Source organism: Schistocerca americana, chromosome X (assembly GCF_021461395.2).
Source record: "Schistocerca americana isolate TAMUIC-IGC-003095 chromosome X, iqSchAmer2.1, whole genome shotgun sequence".
NCBI classification, from domain to species: Eukaryota; Metazoa; Arthropoda; class Insecta; order Orthoptera; family Acrididae; genus Schistocerca; species Schistocerca americana.
The window spans coordinates 315,750,280-315,773,556 of record NC_060130.1 but is presented as its reverse complement, the minus strand read 5'-3'; the positions used below and the strand labels follow the sequence as shown (position 1 = coordinate 315,773,556).

The 23,277-nt window shown below is 39.6% G+C and overlaps 1 protein-coding gene across 1 annotated transcript in view; it reads right to left on the bottom strand.

Annotated features, from left to right (window-relative positions):
* The window catches only part of LOC124555992 (protein PRRC2A-like), a 137,210-nt gene that overhangs the window by 7,130 nt on the left and 106,803 nt on the right, over positions 1–23,277 (bottom strand). Inside the window, exon 12 of the mRNA XM_047130036.1 lies at positions 9,812–9,958. Coding sequence (XP_046985992.1) covers positions 9,812–9,958 — 147 coding nt within the window. The remainder of the gene's footprint in view (positions 1–9,811; positions 9,959–23,277) is intronic.

The following is a 23,277-nucleotide window of genomic DNA, read 5'->3' as shown; positions in this document are numbered from 1 at the left end:
GTTTTTTATATATATATTCCAATCCCAGGAGCGGAAAGACTTACCTTACGGGGAAAAAAGGACAGGTATACATTCACACACATACCCATATCCAACCGCACATACACAGACACAAGCAGACATATATATATATATATATATGGGTATGTGTGTGAATGTATACCTGTCCTTTTTTCCCCGTAAGGTAAGTCTTTCCGCTCCTGGGATTGGAATGACTCCTTACCCTCTCCCTTAAAACCCACATCCTTTCGTCTTTCCCTCTCCTTCCCTCTTTCCTGATGAGGCAACAGTTTGTTGCGAAAGCTTGAATTTTGTGTGTATGTTTGTGTTTGTTTGTGTGTCTATCGACCTGCCAGCGCTTTCGTTTGGTAAGTCACATCATCTTTGTATATATATATATATATATATATATATATATATATATATATATATATGTGTGTGTGTGTTTACATTTTGGTATTAGTATACTGACATTCTTCTTAAAATTTTCCTATACATTACGCTAAATTGATTTACAAATGATAAATACATAAATTTTACGTACATACACAGACAGAGAAAAATACAACACTCTCAACGACTGTGTTCATTAGCACAAGGGCACAGGGGACAAGGATATATGTACATACTGAGAGAGTGTAGTGTTACTGATTCATTTGTCATGGTCATAGGCTATCAGATGGTGCAGTAGAGGCCTGTCTGTGCACCCAATTTTTTGATTCTGCAGGCAGTAACAGTGCTGAGATTAGAGGTGAACAATGGGTGCAACATTGATTCTAGGGTACGACTGTGCACACACACACACACACACACACACACACACACACACACTCCTGGAAATGGAAAAAAGAACACATTGACACCGGTGTGTCAGACCCACCATACTTGCTCCGGACACTGCGAGAGGGCTGTACAAGCAATGATCACATGCACGGCACAGCAGACACACCAGGAACCGCGGTGTTGGCCGTCGAATGGCGCTAGCTGCGCAGCATTTGTGCACCGCCGCCGTCAGTGTCAGCCAGTTTGCCGTGGCATACGGAGCTCCATCGCAGTCTTTAACACTGGTAGCATGCCGCGACAGCGTGGACGTGAACCGTATGTGCAGTTGACGGACTTTGAGCGAGGGCATATAGTGGGCATGCGGGAGGCCGGGTGGACGTACCGCCGAATTGCTCAACACGTGGGGCGTGAGGTCTCCACAGTACATTGATGTTGTCGCCAGCGGTCGGCGGAAGGTGCACGTGCCCGTCGACCTGGGACCGGACCGCAGCGACGCACGGATGCACGCCAAGACCGTAGGATCCTACGCAGTGCCGTAGGGGACCGCACCGCCACTTCCCGGCAAATTAGGGACACTGTTGCTCCTGGGGTGTCGGCGAGGACCATTCGCAACCGTCTCCATGAAGCTGGGCTACGGTCCCGCACACAGTTAGGCCGTCTTCCGCTCACGCCCCAACATCGTGCAGTCCGCCTCCAGTGGTGTCACGACAGGCGTGAATGGAGGGACGAATGGAGACGTGTCGTCTTCAGTGATGAGAGTCGCTTCTGCCTTGGTGCCAATGATGGTCGTATGCGTGTTTGGCGCCGTGCAGGTGAGCGCCACAATCAGGACTGCATACGACCGAGGCACACAGGGCCAACACCCGGCATCATGGTGTGGGGAGCGATCTCCTACACTGGCCGTACACCACTGGTGATCGTCGAGGGGACACTGAATAGTGCACGGTACATCCAAACCGTCATTGAACCCATCGTTCTACCATTCCTAGACCGGCAAGGGAACTTGCTGTTCCAACAGGACAATGCACGTCCGCATGTATCCCGTGCCACCCAACGTGCTCTAGAAGGTGTAAGTCAACTACCCTGGCCAGCAAGATCTCCGGATCTGTCCCCCATTGAGCATGTTTGGGACTGGATGAAGCGTCGTCTCACGCGGTCTGCACGTCCAGCACGAACGCTGGTCCAACTGAGGCACCAGGTGGAAATGGCATGGCAAGCCGTTCCACAGGACTACATCCAGCATCTCTACGATCGTCTCCATGGGAGAATAGCAGCCTGCATTGCTGCGAAAGGTGGATATACACTGTACTAGCGCCGACATTGTGCATGCTCTGTTGCCTGTGTCTATGTGCCTGTGGTTCTGTCAGTGTGATCATGTGATGTATCTGACCCCAGGAATGTGTCAATAAAGTTTCCCCTTCCTGGGACAATGAATTCACGGTGTTCTTATTTCAATTTCCAGGAGTGTGTGTGTGTGTGTATATATATACATGACTAATGGATGTAGCAGGTCAAAGTAATAAACAAGTGTAACTTTTGCATGCTTCCAGTACATAAAAATACGAGCCTACCCAATGTGAATATGACAGCAGGAACTCCTTCAGTGATGCTGTACTACACACTAATCAATAGATGTAAAACAACATGTCATAGATGATAAATATGGTAACTTTTAAAATTTCATTTTATTGAATTTCTTATTTCTACTTGTTGCCGTAGAACTTGAGCAAAATTTGACGGTAGTAGTGAATTTAGTTTCTCTAATTAATACACAAATCTGAAGATGTATTGTTAAGAGCTGAAAGTAATTATGAAACAGAAATTACTGCTGCCATGTGGTTATAATTAAACTAATGATGTTCCGAGTACTGCAGTGCGGGCTGTATATGATGCAAGACCCTGAAACATCATAGGTATATTCATTAACCGGTGTGCCCATAGAGAGTACTGAAAAGAATAACAGTTCCACTTTTAGCCACTATACAAAAATACGGTGCTGTAAACAATCAGAATGTTGTGCGAGTACAAGAAAAGGGGATGAATGATCAAACACATCATAATGCACATTTATTAGGATATGGTCACAAGTTACAACATGTGTTCAACATTGTCTCCTGACTCGGCAACATGCTGCACCGTAACGCGACACGGTCAACAGTTGCTTGCAGCATATCTGGTATAATCGGAGCGATATGTTGATGTATGCTATCCTTCAGCTCAAGAAGAGTCTGGGTACATAACTGATAGACACTATCTTTTAGATTTCACCACAACCAGAACTCACATTAAGGTCAGGGAATCTGGAAGTCCACACATCTTGATATTACCTAGATGCAGTCATCACCGAAGGTTTCTCGAAGCAAATCTTTTACCGGACACGTAACGTGTGGTGTCACTCCATCTTGCAAGAAAACTGTGGTGAGGATACAGTTGCATTCTTGCAAAGCTGGAATCACATGATGCACAAAGTGGTCTTCATAACAAAACAGATGGCACTGTACACCTAACAAGCCTGTGACATTTCATCTGCCTAAAAAAAAATAGACAAGGAATGACGGAGCTTGTGAAACCACTCCACAGAGTCAGACACGCTGAGTGCAGTGGAATGTTCCTGCAAAACATGGGGTGGAGTAGAATGCCACACTCCACATTCTGTGCATTAATGGCATCATGCAGAGAAAAACGTATCCTGTCTGTGCAAAGAACATTCCCCAGCCACATTATTCATTTCCATACATGCCAAAGGACGACGCTCAAAGTCATAGCATTGTAGCCTATCTTGCGACTTCATTTAGTGCACATTCTGAATCTTGTAGGGATACCAGTATACAAACACATGCCACAAAAACTTTTGAGTTGTTGAGCAGGGGAGAGAATTTCTGTGACATAGCTCCAGCACTGCCTGCAAAATTTCAGACATGTGCTGCACAGTCAGCTATAGCTAAAGCAACTTCATCATCAACTGTCATGTCAATGGGCCACCTCCCCCACTAATTCACCTGCTTCTTCAAATTCCACGATCATATTCTTTAGCCCATTTGTTGACATGGGGCTTCATTACTGTTGTTTCTGTTTGCGATATTCTCGCAATGCAGTGCTGTTATTGCTGTCATTCTCATAAAACAAATTTACCAGTAGTGTACTGTTCTTCTCAATAGCCACAGTATTTTGTACAGAAAACTTAAACTTGATAACCCTTTACCCCAACTCACTTCACAAGAGAAACCAACATGTGTCACCAAATGACAAACAGCATACCGACATAAAAACAGGAAAAATTTATATTCTCACAGCTTACAGCACCATATTTTTGCCTGGTGGCAGAATGTGGAATTATTATTTTTTTCTTCAGCAAACTCCATGAGTGTACTAATTAGTGAACAAAGCTACGATGTTTCAGCATCCTGCGAGGCATACGGCCTGCACTGCAACACTCTGAACACTATCAATTTAAAAATAACCACTTGACATTATAAACAATTTACACAATGATTGCTTTTTTCCAACGAAAGTATTGCTGATCCCAAGAAGTCAAGTTCACTTCCATGAGTTCACCACTTTTTGGTTTTATTTACCTTTCAGTTAAGAAATAACGATAACTGGCACACATTCAGCAACATGCATATTACATTGAAACTAATGTGTGAGCAACATCACAACAAACGCTAATACTAATGGTAATGCAAGCAAGACTAGGTTTAATGTCCTGTCAGCACCGACAAGGGAATGGTCCAGTAAGACATCTCAGAATGTACCCTAAAACAACAAAAGAAACGCGCTGTCAAAATATTAGCTGCTATGAGGCACTGCAAGTATTAAAAAAAAATAGCTGAAAATTTCCAAATTCGTAGCGTGCCAGGCAGCAGTAGAAATGTGCATCCCTACTGGCGCACTAGCAACTGTGAATGTGCAACTAGGCCCATGTACAGCTGAGGTCGGCAGTACATTTGTAAAGAGGAAACTTGACACAACCCGATTGTAATTCGTAAAGGACGTTTCATGTTACAGTTTCTCTGACACTACAGTACACGGTTACTTTTCTCTTCAATTAGCCACTCAAGTTAGCATCTATTACAATTTATCAGTTCCTTTTTACAGTATTGGTGGTCCGTCTCCGTAGCGCAGCGGTAGCGTTACCACCTGTCACGCAAGGGGGCCCGGGTTTGATTCCTGGTAGGGGACTGGGTGTTGTGTGTCCATCATCATTTTCATCACCATTGACACAAGTCACCAAAGAGGTGTCAGCTAAAAACACTTGCAATACGGCGGCCAAACCTCGAAAGTGATATCCTGGCCAATAAATGCCATACAATCATTTCATTTCATTCCATTCCATTCCATTTCCAGTATTAGTAAGTATTGACAATTCACACAGAGCTGAATGAATATATATTGTGCTTTCGTAAGGCATGCCTGCTAACAGTACCTATTTTTTCCTTCCTGTTTCTCAGTAATGTGGAATCCAATTAACATTCTCAATTTAGCAATGATGAAATATGAAGAACATGGTTTCCACCCGAAATCACCTACTTCTCCTGAGGACGTGCATGTTTGTCATTTGTTAGTCGATTTCCTTGACATTCATTCAAATGATATCTACATTTCGTTTCAAATTGTGGATACGTTAGAAAAAACAGGAAATAACTGTGACGATTCCATCAATTGTGGTTCCGAAAATGTCAGTTGTGCCCTTAACAGTTCTGAAGAAGAATACCTTCCAAGCCCCCACTTTTTTTTTTTTTTTTTTTTTTTTTTTTTTTAAGAAAAAAAAAAAAAGATCTTTCAGCGACAAAGAAAAGGCAGTGAAATATTGGTTAAGTGAAGGAGGGATAAAACGCTTGAAGTGACGCAGTGGGCAAAGGTGTTTTCGTTTCGTAAAATCTGAGCATGAACTGTACAAATGGAAGAATGACTTACATCAAGTAAGAAATATGCGCCAAACGGAAACCCGAAACCATCTGAATTAAAAACTGTTCCAAAGATTCAGAACTACTCATCAGAGGCTATGCACAGTTACCAATTGAGATCTACAAGACTGGGCACTCTGAATTGCATCCGACATGAACAATTGTGGATTTCCAGGCCGTGTCAAACTGGCTACACATGTTCAATAAATCGTGATGAATAGGATGTCGCGAAATTACCAAGTTTATGTCATGTAAACATGTAGATGAAGATGATGATGATGATGAGTTTGTGGGGTGCTCTACTACGTGGTCATCGGTGCCTGACGTAAACGTGTAGAGCAAACGTGTAAAGCAGCTGCCAGTAATACACACTACTATTGGAAATTAGTAGGTGATGTAAAGACGTAACTTGCTATTATCTCCGCAACTGCTGTTTATGATGCTGATCAGTCAGGTATCATGAATAAACTGCATGCATACCGCATTTTATCATTTCGGGGTGAAAAAAAAGACTGAATTGGTTGCCCAATCAACGACTGCAAAAATCTTGTAATCGATATATCAAAATCTGGAAAAATGGGAAAGAATAATTTTCAACATTTTGTTCGAAATGTATTCCTACCAACTGCAGATCCTAATTTATTGCTTTTGTTGGACTTGTGGTCTGGACATAACGACACCTCTGTTTTTGTGGAGGATGACGAAAAATCTGTAGTTGTAATGTGAATTCCACCTGGAACTACTAGTGCAATTCAAACTCTTAGTAAAGAAATTTTTCGAAAGTAGAAAGCATTTTTCAGGAAATTTTCAAACAACATAATTTCCGATATCATTCTCTCATTTCAGATTTATCAGTACAACAGTATTCTTAAGCTCCATTACCAACTATCTTCACCACACTTTAGCAATTTGATGAAGTATACCTTCTATGCAGCGCAATATGCAGACCAATGGCCGGGGCCAGTTCTGTCTAAATGAATCTAGTGGTTACTGCGAAGTGACTGACTGCACCAATCTTTCCTTTGTCCTGTGCGCCTGGTGCAAGAAAAATGTTTGTTTTTATGATTCAATAGACACTTCGCATTTTTGTGATGACTACAGGGAACTGTTTCACTGATAGTCAAATGTACAACATTCAAACATTATTATAAGGAATGGCCAACAGGAATTGTTATAAAATGAAGTACTGCAAGACACATTTCATTTCAACAAGTCCCATAGTGCTCAGAGCCATTTGAACCATTTCATCACATTGGGCAATGTTTGTAACCTGTAACGTAAACATGGTACACAATTAACAATTGTTACCATCTTCATATGGAAATTAAAATGTGTTTCTTTCAATTGTTAACTCATTATTTCTCTTTTGCGTGTCCTTGTTAACGTTTCCATGCGGTTTCATTATCATACGATCATTAGTTTTTCCTGGGGGCCCATCTCAAGTAACTGAAGTTTAATGATAACCATCCTGTATTTGGCAGAGGAGTTGGTTTTATTGGCCTTGCACAGATGCTGGGTGTCGTTTGATGCTTGTGGCACAAATCCAAGTTGGCCAAGTATTCTTCATGGCACGTTTGACTGTTGGTGCAGAATTGATGCTAGAGATCAATACAACACTTCTCCAACAATCTACATAGTCTCCTGACATATAGGGGTTCACATTCAGGCCTGTTATTTCTTGTGTACTCTGTCCGACATTTCTGACTGCAATAGGGTCGTGGTGGTTTTGCGTAACAGGCATAAGGCCCAGATGCAGGAGTCTGTCACAGCTCTTTCACCTGATTCTTTTCTGTTGTATTTCCTCAAAATGCTGGCAGGACTTGCTAACTAGTCTGTTGTGACCTCTTTTACCCAAAGAGCTTGGTAAATCTCTTCCATGATTCCTTTAATCAACTGTGATATTTTGTCTATGTCTGTCACAGTCAGATTCACAATGTGGCACAGAGCAAAAACATTCAGTATGCAGGATTGTATTGTTTTCCCACAACATTGGGCTCTGTTCTTCAAGTGTTCTTGCACTAAGAATTTTTTCAGTTTCAACATTTTAGCCATTCCATCAGATCCTGAACAGAATCCCCAGAAAATACTGATGGATGCCTCTTATGCAGCTGACTTAATGCTCTTTTGGAATCCACTGGCCTCCTCAATATATGGACCTCAGGATTGATGTACTGCTTCTATTCCGCTTTCTTTCAATATCTGTGACAGCTTTCATGTTGCCCAATTGGAATCACATTGGTGTAGATTGTTTGAGCTATCCAGTGTCTCCAGCAAATAGCGTCACATCTTAACCACAAGCAAGTCCAAATCCAAAACAGGGTTGTCAATCGGGAACAATGCTTACCTACTGAAAGCACAATTACTATGGATAACAACATACACACAGAGCAGAACTGCCTCTTCAATGGAGAGTGCTGCTATTTGTACAAACAGCAAATATTCCAGAATATACAAACATTACAAATATTGAGAATCTTCTAGAAATTTTGAATACTAAGTAACAAATACTTGCTGGTGACAGAATCTGAACTGGCAACCTGCACTATGCCAGCCAGCAATGCTAACGGCTACTCTTCATTGCATGCAGCATATCTCTTCGCAACATTTCTAAATACTCCGACAGACACCACAATATATGCTGCCAGCTGAATCCAAAGTTGCCAGATACAGAGAGGTTTATCTAATACAGGGTGTTACAAAAAGGTACGGCCAAATTTTCAGGAAACGTTCCTCACACACGAATAAAGAAAATATGTTATGTGGAAATGTGTCCGGAAATGCTTAATTTTCATGTTAGAGCTCATTTTAGTTTCTTCCACCTACGCTCAATGGAGCATGTTATCATGATTTCATACGGGATACTCCACCTGTGCTGCTAGACCATGTGCCTTTACAAGTACGACACAACATGTGGTTCATGCACGATGGAGCTCCTGCACATTTCAGTCGAAGTGTCCATACGCTTCTCAACAACAGATGCGGTGACCGATGGATTGGTAGAGGCGGACCAATCCCATGGCCTCCACGCTCTCCTGACCTCAACCCTCTTGACTTTCATTTATGGGGGCATTTGAAAGCTCTTGTCTACGCAACCCCGGTACCAAATGTAGAGACTCTTCGTGCTCGTATTGTGGACGGCTGTGATACAACACGCCATTCTCCAGGGCTGCATCAGCGCATCAGGGATTCCATGCGACTGAGGGTGGATGCATGTATCCCCGCTAACGGAGGACATTTTGAACATTTTCAGTAACAAAGTGTTTGAAGTCACGCTGGTACGTTCTGTTGCTGTGTGTTTCCATTCCATGCTTAAAGTGGTTTGAAGAGAAGTAATAAAATGAGCTCTAACATGGAAAGTAAGCGTTTCCGGACATATGTCCACATAACATATTTTCTTTCTTTGTGTGTGAGGAATGTTTCCTGAAAGTTTGGCCGTACCTTCTTGTAACACCCAGTATATTACCATTTTTAATATTGGTGGGATTTTAAATCAAACACTAAACATTTTAATATTAATTTCGTGTATAAGAAGCAACTGAATTTTGGAGGCAATTTTTCGAAGAAAACAGAGCATCTTATAGTCCGTAAAATACGGTATACATAATTCACTATCAGCAATGGATTCAAAATATTTAAGCCTGTGGGAGCACCTTCAATATTCATCAACTATTTTAATATTCTCTAAGGAAGCATCTGAGGTCGCCTCTTGTTACTAAAATTATGCTGTCTCATAATACAAATTGTGTGTGTGTGTGTGTGTGTGTGTGTGTGTGTGTGTGTGTGTGTGTGTGTGTGTGTGTGTTTAACTTTGGAAACCTTCTATACATATTAATGACTGATAAATTCATATCATGTCTATAAAACAAAAAATAGTTTAGCTTAAAACCTACGCAGAGAAGTATAGGGAAAGAGAAAATTATAAAATCAGCTGTGTCATTATGAAAGTAACCTTCCCTGTATTCGTGCTGATGTTCTTGTCATGAATGATATGGCAAAGTTGTGATGCTTTGGATGCTTTCTTAAAGGGTGCTCTTGCTCTCTCCCAACTGGTCTGGCAGACAAGAAGTCAGTTCATTTCCTATGCACCTGGTGAACAAAGGAAAGCTTTGCATTTATTTTACCTGTTTAGTCTTTTGGTAACGCTGTTCTTCTTCTTCCTTGCGCTGCCTGGCACGCACAACAGCCAGTGCAACATCGGCACAATGCTGACGTCTTCTCTCATGCCATATTTCTTCATCCTCAACTGCTCGAGGTCCTGGTCCTGCAACCTACAATTAAAAATTAGTAACTATCAAATGTTATCTAATAATGAACTGTGCATATTTACCCTCAAGCCACTTACTAAACCAAACACGCCAACCAACATAAATCCTTAGGTATAAATGAGAAAATCTGTTGCTTATTATCACCCTTACAAGGAAATTAAACACTTCACAACATTGCAGACAAAATTAAAGGATAACTGAATTCTTCAACAACCACTAGTGTTTCCTCATTTTGTCTCAGTAACCAACTGAGACTTTAAGAAAAGACATATTTAATAATATTGGTATTCTCTTATTTATTTTACTTAATAAATAAGTGCAAGATGTTAGTGTTGTTGACAAAATATGTTGTTAATGACTTAAGTTGACAGGATTTCTACATATAACTGAACAGAAGAAGAAGAAGAAGAAGAAGAAGAAGAAGAAGAAGCTTTATCTCTTTGAGAAGGCTAATATATATTGTGTTGCTGTAACTTTCAGTCTTCTCTCTGCAGACAGCTTCATTTTTTAATATACTACCCTTAGGCCAAAATCTTATTGTGCACTCATCAAATGTTCTCTAAAGCAAACATATATTGAGAAATATATATTACCACAATTTAAAAGCAAACTATTATTTTCAAATTTGTAGATTCAGAATGCATTACCACACACAAGTAATAAAATAAAGGGAAACGGTACTCCAAAGACAGCACACAATGGGACTTTCGTTCATCCTCTGATTTTAGTGAGGCTACCTTAAACTGATGTACATCACATTCTCTGCAATATGGGATGGCTATCACAGATTTGTGCAAGCAACAACAGTTATTTTGCAAAACCAGATTTAAGTGTTCTGACATTACTCCATCTCAACATGGCATGCAACAAACTAAATCAGTGTAGCATTTCAGGACAAATTTCAATCCTTCCGCTGATTTTTCCTTGATGGGGCTATCTGATCCTATGAACCCAATTGCTATCTCAACAAGATAAGGGATGCCATATATAATCACAGCATCAAACCAACATGCACTATCAACCGGGTCACTGTGGTAGATATGAAACTGCTAGGAATGCTGGAGCCGCCAGTTGTAGCAGTGATATTTTTATTTCAAATTACAGTGGATCACTTACTAAAGGCAAGGAAATGGCCCTAGTGACTAGTTTTATTGAGTGCACTAATTGGCTCCTGCCTAGTATGTAGCTCACAAATGAGAACCTTCACATAAAACATTATGAAATTCTTGATGTCAAAATTTCAAATCCTGTGTATCAGCACACATGTATCACAACCATTAATTTTCATCTGCTGCAATGTCATCACTTCCTATTTGCAATTACATATAAAAGCAAGTAGATAATGCATATGCATGAAATACCACTCAACTGTTTCAGTTGTGCATCTTGTGCCTTGTGTTTTGGCAATTTTATGTAATTTTTTTCCTGTCTGCAATAGGTAAGCTCAATAAAGATATTTATCACCTTTTTTATATTGTACCGATTTGCGCACACTTATTGATAAAACACTTTTAAATTCATTTAATGGTTTTGCCTTATGGCCAGTGTATTGAGAATCTCTACAGGTGCCTTCTGTTCTTGCTTGTGCTTAAAATTTTACATTTCTAGATTTTATTCAGTGTTGTAATCATATTTTATTTCCCTTGATTTGATATGAAATGGAAAACTTCATAACCTTCAGGTTTGTTTTTTGTGATGAATGCTTGCCTTCCCCTTCTTTTTATATTTCTCCCCCTCACAAGAGCAAAGTGAAAAGAAACTTGATCACATTTTCTATCATTATTACAGTTCCAAAAGATGAAACATTTTACTATTGCAACAGTCAAAAAATAAACAAAAATAAAAATCCAATCCCACCCTTTTAATGACCTACTGCTGATGGCATATCTTTCTCTCAGATGACCAAACTGATCTACATGTACCATTATAGCTGTGTCCTCCGATATGGATGCAGGGTCGAATATAGTTGAGGTCATTACCACATATATTTCTTCACACCCTTTTGTGTTGATGATTATGTGCATGTAAATACAATTGAAAAACATTTCCAGCAAGGAGCTCAAGGTGGCAATGCACCACATGGAAGCAAGACATAAGGACTAATTTCATATGTAGCTACTGTAAAGTGCCACTATGTATTCAGCCATGTTTTGAACAATTTCATACAAATGTTAAGCTGTAAATAAATAAATCTGACATAATAGTGACTCTTAATTCTTTCTTTTTACAGATCCTAACCCCACTGAAAAAAAATTATTTTAAGTGGGACGTATATGTCCCACTAGATTCAAGGAGGAATAAATTTGGAGGACCATTTACTACGCCTAGATTCCAATGGAACTAACCATTCAAAAAGGAAGAAGCCAGTTTTTAGAGTGATATGCAAAATTTTAATCAACTCTGTTAAGAAAGCGTCAAATTATGCAGCTGACATTTCCAGACACTAATACATCCTATAACACAAACAGCAGGTTACCTAAGCAACTGTAATTGAAAGCTTTACATGCCACAGTTAAGTTTGTTCATCATAATATTAAACATTGCAAAATTACACATGCCCTTCTACCAGAACAGCTATAACAAACAACATTTTGTGCACTGTTCCTTCCAGAATCTCATCTTGCAATACATAAAAAATAAAAATACTACAGCTACAACATTTACTGTTGTTACTTCCACTATCTCAGCATCCTACAAAATTACACCCATAAAAAAGAACCTCAAAATAGGTGATGCATTGAATTGAGAGCCACCTTCAAAAATCTAGTGCAACATGGTAGCTGTACATCAAAACTACTGTAATATATTTTATCATTAAGTTATTTGAATATCATAAATATTTTAAATTTTCTAAAATGTTTGTTATTAAAAAACAACATACACCTTTCATGCTCATTCAGGAACATTTGCTAACCCATTCCCTGCTCATTTCATTAAGCATGAGGGTGGTATTAATTGTAACAGGACAGCTTGTCAGTAGTAATGACATATTTAAGTGTTGTACTGGCATATGAAGTGCTGTCTGCTAACTTATGCAGGTAACGCTGTAAACATCACAGTCCAACTCTTGTGGTGTGCTCGCTCTCTCTCTCTCTCTCTCTCTCTCTCTCTCTCTCTCTCTCAATTACAGAAATCTTCACTAAAGTCTTTAGCAACTCTCAGATAGAACACTCAACACCTGAGAAAGCCACTGATACTGACAGCAAGTAACAATGTTATACAACACAGTCCTTCAGTGTTGAGACAAAAACTTTTACACTATCTGATCACAAGCATCTGGACACTTATTACTCGACATCAATATGGGATATGTCCACCCTTTGTCTTTATAACAGCTTGAACTCTACTGTGGACATCTTCAATAAGAGACTGTCTTTACAGGAATGGCACCCCATTTGTCCTCAAGAGCTGAAACCAGAGAAGGTAGTGAGGTCAGATGCTGGGGTGTGGAATGATGTTGACATTGTAACTCATCCCACGGGTGTTCCACTGGGTTCTTATCAAAACTGTGGGCAAGCCAGTTCATTTCAGGACTGCTATTGTCCACAAACCATTACCTCACAGATGCTGCTTTATGAGAGGGCAGGTTATCAGTCATTGTCTTCGAATTGTTTCTTCACAGTACACAAGCTGTAAAATATGGTCATATCATTTTGCATTTAGTTTCCTTAAGCGCTATAAGAGGACCACGCCCTCACCATGAAAAACACCCCCCTACATGTCCGTGCTTCACTGTTGGCACCACACAACAACAAGTAATGTTCTCCACCGAACCTTTCCATCAGACTGACACATGGCAAACCATGATTCATGACCCACAAATGCCTTATTTCCTGCCATCCACCCTACAGTGGCGTTGCTTAGCACTGACTGCAGAAATTTATGGTTTCTGAGAAGCTGCTCAACCATTGTGGAACTTAAAAGTTGTTCCTTCCGCCAATATCCTGTGATTTTTTATGCCCACAAACCTTGACATTCCATGTCTATCAGTACACGAGATCTGCCAGGTCTTGCTTTAGCTGGGTTGTTGCTTCACATTTTCACACCATGAACCCATCATTAACAGCTGAGATAAACAGCTTTAGAAGGGCTGAAATGGCCCCAATAGATTTGTTTTAAGTGGCATCTAATTACTAGTCCCTGTGCAAAGTCACTGAGCTCTCGCGAGTGATCCATTCTACTGTTACTGTTTCTCTACTAACAACACAATACTCCCTGCATCCTTCTGTACTGGTGGGCCCTTCCCTCGTGACATCTAGTGATCAATTCTGCATTACATAGGGTGCAGCATACTTTGGATCAGACAGTTTATGACTTTAGCGACAAACAGCCAGCAAATATCTATATACCTTCCATGTTCTCTCCACCCTAAATGGTGATTGAGGAACTGCCACTTTATTAAAGAATTATTCATAGTTTCTCGCAAGATTGGAGCTAATCAGGCCCTGTTGCTCTATTGCACACTTGGTTCGAAAGAGAAGGTGAAAATGACTACAGACAAAAAGGTTAGTATAGATTTGTGCAACTGTGAAAAAGACTTGTGCATGAACAATACAACTACCACTGTCATACCTTAGCAAAAGATCCGGCAAAGAAACCAAAAAAATCCTGGTCCTATGTAAAATCGCTAAGTGAGTCTAAGGCTTCCATTCAGTTACTCATTGTGCAGTCTGGTGTGACAGTACAAGATAGCAAAATTATTGGCAAAGTTTTAAATTTTGCGTTTAAGAAATCATTCATGCAGGGAATCGAACAGACATACTGTCATTTGACCATCACAGAGTTTTGCGCAGACAACACAGTAATAAGCATCCCCGACAGAGAGAAACAACTGAAAGAGTTGAAAACAAGTAAGTCACCAAGTCCAGATGAAATCCAAATTCTGTTTTACAGAAAGTACTCAACGGCATTGGCCCTTACTTTTCTTGCATTTATTGCAGATCTCTCACCCATCACAATGTCCCATGTGACTCCTGTATATAAGAAGGATGGAAGAATGGACCCACAAAATTCCACACCAATATCTTTAACATCTGTTGGTAGGAATAGGTTGCAAAATTAAGGAATAATTAACTTCTCATGTCCACAAGATATTAAAATTACTTGGGACTTTTTTGTATTTATTTTGAGTCCCATGTTTTGCAAACCTCTGAACACTTAAGACAGTGGTCATCCATCTGGATGATGACAATATTGATATTTTTGGGTCTGGCATTTAAATCTGGAGTTCGTCTGTATAGAAATGATATTCACACAACACAACTTACAAGATTTATTTCATTGGCATACAAGAAGAAAAACAGTGGATCCAGGACTGAGGTCTGTGGACATCCTCAAGTAGCTTTCAAACCAATTTTGCAATAGTTTCTGAAAATTCTAGCAGTTACATTTTTCTGACCACTACATCAATGCTGAGAGAATCAAATACTTTGCAGAATGAAGTAGTAGTGTCAATATTGTGGCTCTGTAATTGCCTACGACATATTTGAAGTCATCTGTTTCCTTGATTAGTGCTGTGTTTGTGCTACAATGTTCACAGAAACTGGACTGATGTTTGTCATCTCGAGGCAGGAAAAATCCCTGGCCCCACTGGGAATTGAACCCGGAACCCCGTGTGCAGGAAGCGAGAACACTACCGCAAGACCACGAGCTGCAGACCATCCTCTCTAAGCAGTCTGAACATGGAGGTACAAGCCTTTTTTTCCAACTGTCAAAATTATGTTGCCTAAAAGTAAAAATGACAACATAATGTGTGTAATTAAATATATGTTTGGAGACAAGAAGAGGTATTTTAGCAATCCGTAGGAGGTTCAGGAGTGAAACTAAGTGGGTGGTGCCTCAGGACTCTCATCTGACAATGAGAGCCTGCCTCTCCGCCTCCCCGATCTCCACCCCCTAAATAGCCATAAGAGTGGACAGTGTTGTCTTTAAATCTTTGCGTAAAATCCACTCCTTTGTAGAAAATGTAGCACATGTGGCTTATAGTTTTCTAATCAAATACTAGGATCACTGACAAGTGATGTCCTAGGTCCATTTGATGTCACAGATCTGTTGAAAAATCTTCAAGAATGTGGTAAATCATTAATGTTCCTCCACAGATGTTGTAAACTGGTGGTTCTTGTCATAGTAGGAAGTCATTAGTTATTTTTGTAAGCCCAGTTCGGATATGAAATAAGGCACTACTGTCCCTCTTTGAGCTTCGTAGTGAAGTCTGCCAGACCCTAGTGATGTGTTTGATAGTCCATAGTTTATTGGATTGTGTATTATCTTGTCATTTGTTTTCTCATTACTTCAGAATGCAACATCACATGTGTGTACGTAAGTCCGCCCTTTAAATATCTAGTTTGAGTGTTTCAATCCCCACTGCTTCTTCGGCTAGTTTTTCAACCAGCTCATTACCTGGCATGCCAATGTGACTATGTCCACAGAAAAATGGTAGATATCCCGAATTGTTGAGGGCATACAGTTTGTCATGGATGACAGAGACCATTGGATGTTTTGGATAGCACTTTTCTATTGTTTGTGAAACACTTAAGGAGTCGCTGCATATGATGAAAATCTGTCGAGGTAAAGTCATTATATTTTGTAGTGCTCAGTGCATGTCTATCAACTCTGCAGTACAGATAACACATTCTTTCATTACAGAAAGTTGTACTCTATTCCAATTGTGTATGTATGCAAAGCCAACTTGCTCTGTCTTCAGGGCTGTCTGTGTACAGGAGATTGAATGAGGATACACCTTGATGAATGAATAAAATGCACAGTGAACAAACTTGAGAATTTTGTTATCTTTGGTGTTGCACCTTCAGCCCATCCTTGCTTCTAGTTTGGGAACATACTGTGAAGGTTTTCACAATGGAGAGTACGGCATACAGGTAACTGAACGAAGTGGAGTTCACGTCAGAAGTTGCTGATCATCCTGCACTAAGCCAGTTCATGAGTAACCAGATCTTTGAATTGTGAAATAAAATTGGATGACAGGGGTGGTTCGGCATTTGATTAATCACAATTTTGTGGTTAAATAAATTTTGTGGTGTCATATTTTCAGTGGTGGCGCACCCAACTGAGCTCGTTAGGAAAGCTCCAGTTACCAAATGGTCTCCATTGTCGTGGGCAGTGTCTAATATTTCTAGGATTGACAATGCTGCTGACCCACAAACAATGTACTCATAATCCAAATGGGATAAAACGAAAATTTTATAATGTTAATGAAAGTGGTTGATTTGCACCCCAGAGTTGTTAGCAAGGAAATGGGGAGTATAGAGTTTCTTTATGTATGACATCTTGAGTTGTACATAGAGTACCAGTTAAGTTTATTATCAAAAAGAAGTCCTAGAATACGGTGCTAGTCCACTATTTAAAGTAACTGGCTTTCAAGGTATAGTTCTTGACAAGGATGGGCAGACCGTATTCTATGAAACTGCGTGACTCATGACTTAGTTAGTGAGAGATGGTAGCCACGGTCCTGCACCAGTCTTTGTCTTCCATCAATATGGGTGTCTTCTATGTAACTACGAATCTGGCATTCAATTTGCCATACAATTTGCCTAAGTATTCAGTCAACTGATCATGAACAATATATTCCACAGCTTTTGATACAGCTGGCACAATGCCAACTGGCTGGTAATCACAAGTTCACTGGGCATCTTCTTTCTTAATAATAGGTCCAATTATGCTGCTTTTCCACTGAGTAGGAATCATCCCACTCATGAATAAATAAATAAATACATCTGTTCATACTGATACTAAGCTATCTGCAACATTCTTCATCACTGTAATGCTGATACAATAGTTCTGTACCACTACAGTAGAGATTCCCATTATTGTCTTCTTCTTGTGTTTACTGTAACATCTTTTAGATGGAAGATGTCACGGTTAGATATGTAGTCTGGGGCATCTTGTACGTGACAGTTCTTTGATGCTTGGGGGCTGAGCGACAAGTTTATTCAGCTAGTCAGCTGAGATGTTACACAGTTTCTGGTTTTGCCTGTCCTACAACCAAACAACAGGCTATCATGTCAGAATTATTGATGAATTCAGGTATCTGGGCAATTTTTAGACAGATCTCTCACCTACTGAAGTCACTGAGCATACACCATCCTAAAGTTTCAGCATTTAATACAACTCTTAGAAAGATGGCATGGAGAAAATAACTTGTAAATCAGCCTGTTCACAGAAATTCCATCATGTGTATACTGCCTGTTCATAGAAATTCTAACAACACATATCTCTGCAACTGAATAAGCCTGTCCAGTCTAGAAAAGATGTGCCCATGCGGAAAAAGTAGACGCAATCCTCAATTAAACATGTTACATACTTGTTTAGATGGAGGATAAAATTTTGGCCACGCTGTACAAAGTACAACGTACTGCAGCCTCAACAATGTAATGAGCAGATCATGAATGAAATGAGAAATTTGAAGAGATTTTTGATATAATTCAACATGTCATCATGTCTAAAATCAATAATGACTCTTGTGCTTAGCTTAGCACAGAACCTCAAAGCTCAGACTTACTTTAAGAAGATGCGCCAACTGGCATGGAAAATCTGACTACAAGCGAGTCTAGTGCCAATGAAGACACATCTAACAAGATGGAGATAGAAGGATCAGGATGATATCCTCTGTGAAGGTGATCAGGTACAAGACATGAAAGGTATTTTGGAATGCTCTGCTTCTCCATTCCAGTGTACTCTCAAAGATCTATGGGAAGCAAATGCGTGTGTTACTGTTCTAGCTCAGTACTGGGTCCAAAAACTATAAGAAACTGGTAATTTCCAGATATGGAAAAGAAACAAGAGAAGCAAAGAGAGTACACTATCGGGAATTTCACAATCAACTGGAAATGTCACATGGAGAGAATAGAACATTTGAAGTGGACAAGGAATAGAAAATGAGTGTCCAAGACAATAAACATAACATGTGCATCATGGAGAAGGATGGCAAAATATTCCAGCACTAGGGCCAATTTCTGTAAAGATGGAAAGCTCATTTTAACTAACTCCTTAATACTGAATTCCCTTACTTACCAATCTTAGAAGGCACGCCATTTAATGGAAAAATTACATCCATAATTTCTGCACAAGTTATTAGTGCAGAAAACAGCACGGGTTAGTTGTCTGGTCTATGTGAAATACCATAACATTTTTGAGGTCTAAAAGTCTTCATAATGAAGTGAAATTCTGGCAATCTACTGGGTTGGTGCATAAGTTCTTCAAGTTTTTCTATAAGTTTAATAAACACAACAGATACACATAACAGAGAAATGTCTTCAACAATATATTTACAACTGTTTACCACACTGGGATAACGTTTCTATTCTGTGACTTTAGAAATCACGTTTTGAGGCGAAGAGCTGAACAAATGCATTTTCATCTGGAAATGAAGTTCCTTGAAGGTTGCTCGACAGAGAGCGAAAATAGATGAAAATCTGAGGCCTCAAGATAAGGTGAATAATGTGGCTGTGGAATGACTTCCCAAACCAACCCCTGTATAGCATTTTTTTGTCAGTCTAGCAGAATGCGCAAAGGCAATTTCTTGGAGTAGCACCCCTTCATGCAGTCTTCCTGGTCATCATGTTTAGATTGCATCTGCAAGATGTCTCAGTTGTTGACAACAAATGTCAGCAGTTATGGTTACACCTCAGAGAAGCAATTCATAGTACATCACATTGTCACTGTTCCACCATATGCATGACATTATCTTTCCTGGATGCACACAGGTCTTTGTATGGGGAGTTGCTGCTCTGTTTGGGCTCATCCATTTCTTTCTTTGTTTACATTAGCACAAAGACATCATTTATTGTCACAACTTAACTTCCCAATTGCATGCAAATCTCGCACAATGGTGGAATGATCACAGTTCATTGTGGGTTAATGTGTTTTAGATGGCCTTCATCAAACTTTGAAGGTCTTCCTGACATGGAGTCACTAATGTCAAAATAATCTTCCTTAAAATGAGAAAACCATTTTCTTGTTATGCTGTGTCCTATGGCATTACCCCATACATGATAAATGTTTCTGGCTGCCTCCGTTAATGTCAAACCTCTACTGAACTCAAACAGTAGAATATGTCAGAAGTGTTCCAACTTCTTCACTTGGCACTCCATTTTCTAGCATCCACAGCTCTACTCACTATAACCAAACAACAAAATGATAATATTAAACTGAAATAGCGACAGTGAACTACAAATAAAAAATGACAATCGATAAATAAACCTATAGCAGCCAGAATACCAACGCGCAAAACAAAAACGCTACCATTTTATGCACCAACTGAATGGAAGCCCTGGGATAGATGAACCTGGCTATGATGCAACTACAGTGCCTAGCTGGAGTGAAGCAACAAGATTTCAATAAAGCTGAGAATAAGAACCATATGATTAGGACAATGAAATAAAAGGAAATAGAGAATAGAGAAAAAAGGAATACCACAAAAAGTAGTAGTAGTAGTAGTAGTAGTAGTAGTAGTAGTAGTTGTTGTTGTTGTTGTTTGGAGCACAAGGCAAAATTTCCCTTGCAAAAGCAACAGCAGCCTCAGCATAGAGGGCAGGAATAGATTCTCACCGTATGGACCTAGGGGGCATGAAACGGCATCGCCACAGTGGTGTGATGGGTATGAGTAACGTAGATGTGGGGCAGTAGAGGTAGTCAGTACCTGACAAGAGAACAGGAAATACGTTTGCTTTTATTCTCATTGACTCAGTCTATGAACACTAACCTGGTGATATACATTCTACCTTTAACTTCACTCCAAAAACCACATTTTCAGACTTCCCAGCAATGTACGGGAAGGTAGGTAAGACTGGATTAAACCCTTTATGCAGTAAGCCTGGGCATTTATCAATGAAGTGCACTAAAACAGGAAACTATTGTGACTGGGTACTTCCTCAAGATGTACCAATACAGTAAAGGATATACAATTGTCATACACAATTGCAAAGTCTGGTTGACAGTAACTATGACAAAAATACATACACGAAGCTGAAAGGTAACAGGAATATTCCTTTTTATTTTCACATAAAAACAGAGCTGCAGTGTGCTCGCTGCCTAAATAGAAATATGAAAGATATAATCTTATACAATGGATATCATTTCTCACCAATAATGAGCAATTTTCTTTTACAGCAGAGGTGTTGTTTACTTCATATGAGCTCAAGACCTTTACTCACATGTATTTCATTTATGTTAATTTGAAACAACCACATTCCTTCTTGGTCATCTACATATTTCAAACAAGAATAGTTATTACTGACAATAAATATGATATGGAAAGTATTGGCAGAATGTAAACAACACGAGTAGAAGCAACTACTCAGCAAATAGGATAAGTGCCAAATCATTCACAGGCAGTGCCAAATCATTCACAGGCACATCAACAAGCTGGAAAACTGCACAAGCTGGAAAACTGCACTAGCTTTCAGATGAGAGCTAGAGTACCCCCCCCACCCACACACACCTGCACTGCTATATTGTGACAACTGAATACACAATCATCTGACACAATGTACGAAGTTTCCAGTCTTGTTTCTGTGCCTGTCAGTTTCTGAACTTTGCTCCTAAATTAATTATATTAGTGACAATTAGGTATATGAAGGTTCCAGGCATACAACACACGATTAGAGGTCAATAAATTCCCACATCATTAGGAACTAAATGTTTCATGTACGAGGTCATGCCTCGTAAACTACACTGAAGAACATTATACAGTTTCGTAAGTGTTCTCAACTTTTTGTCTTCTTCCTCTGTTCATTTGTGGTGGTGGTGGTGGTGGTGGTGGTGGTCATGGCGGTGGCAATAGCAGCAACAGAGGCCATAAAAGTCTATATGAGCTTTACTGTTTATGTGCTCCCACTTTCCAACCCTTGCTTTCACAAATTTTCACTACACCTGAATCAGAATACTAAATACTGATGTCAAGCTACCGTTGCAACAACCAATCACGAAATGTGGTTGTTTGCACCCTCAGTCCCTCACTCCGATAAGCCAGGTAGCTGTTACTAACCAGTTGTGGCCAGTAACCTAACAGTAGTTTTTGCTGTGTGCTTTACTTTTCTGTGCAGCAAGTTTATTGCACTACAGAATGTCTGAAGCTTGTGTGTCAGAAAGCATGGTTGCTAAATGGGAAGTTCAGCAATATGCTCGTGTGTGGTCAGACATATGAGTTTGTGTGCTCAGTGTGCGAATATTTCGAAGAGTAAGACATGGTGCAACTCTACTGATTAAAAGGTAGATTAAAGAACTGCAAACGTTCTGAAGATTCTTAAAGGTGTCACAGCAAATCTTCTCCCAGTTTACATTTTGAGGAAAACAAGTGACTACCATGAAGAGAACTGATCATGACAGTCTTCTGAAGTGGTTCAAGGCACAACTACGGAAAACAAATTGGTGGTCTGTCCTTGTAATGGACATTACCCCATACCATTCAGTTATTAAAGATACAACTCTTTTGACAATGGCAACTGAAAAAATTGATAGTGCTACACGATTTAAAAAGTCACAATATGCACGTGCATAGAAATTCGGATAAGGCAAAGTTTATGGAACTTGCAAAACAAAATAAGCTAGAATTTCAACAGCATGTTATTGACAAGTTTGCTAAAAAACACAAAGGATTGTTAAGGCTTACATGATATCACTGTCACTTTGATTCCATCAAAATGATTTGGACACAGATCAAATGTTACGTAAGTACAAATAATAAAAGCTTCACTAGCAAAACTTCATAAACTGTTAGAGAAATCAATGGCACTTATAACAGCAGATAATTGGAGTAATGTTGTATGCCACACAAAACACTTTTTGATGTCTGAAAAATTGAGCATGTATAGAAAATAATACTGAAGATATTATCACACTCTTGAAAAATTCCAATAGCACATAATGATAGTGCTGAGGAAGGAACTAACAGGGGATACTGAATGTATACAGAGAAGGACAACACGAATGGTCACAAGTTCGTTTGCCATAATTAGTCTGTTTTCAATGTTTGTACGTAAGGTTTTTGCACAGTTTTCATATAGTTTGATTACAAATATTGTTTCACTATTAAGGAATATCCCTCTGCACAAGTATGATCTTCAGCAGTTCTTATTATTTTAATGTTAATTAATTATTATATTTAGATGAAAGATTCAGATTGATTTGAGCACTGTCTTTCATACTGAATACATCAAATAAACTTGAACTGTACTGATTATTGTGAAAGACACTCCATGTTGTGCTGCTTTGTTGGGATACACAAATAATGGGATAACAGTATCTTTTTATCCACGAGGGTGGATTAATTAATCAATACAATGTTATAATCCTGTGAGGTGAACTCC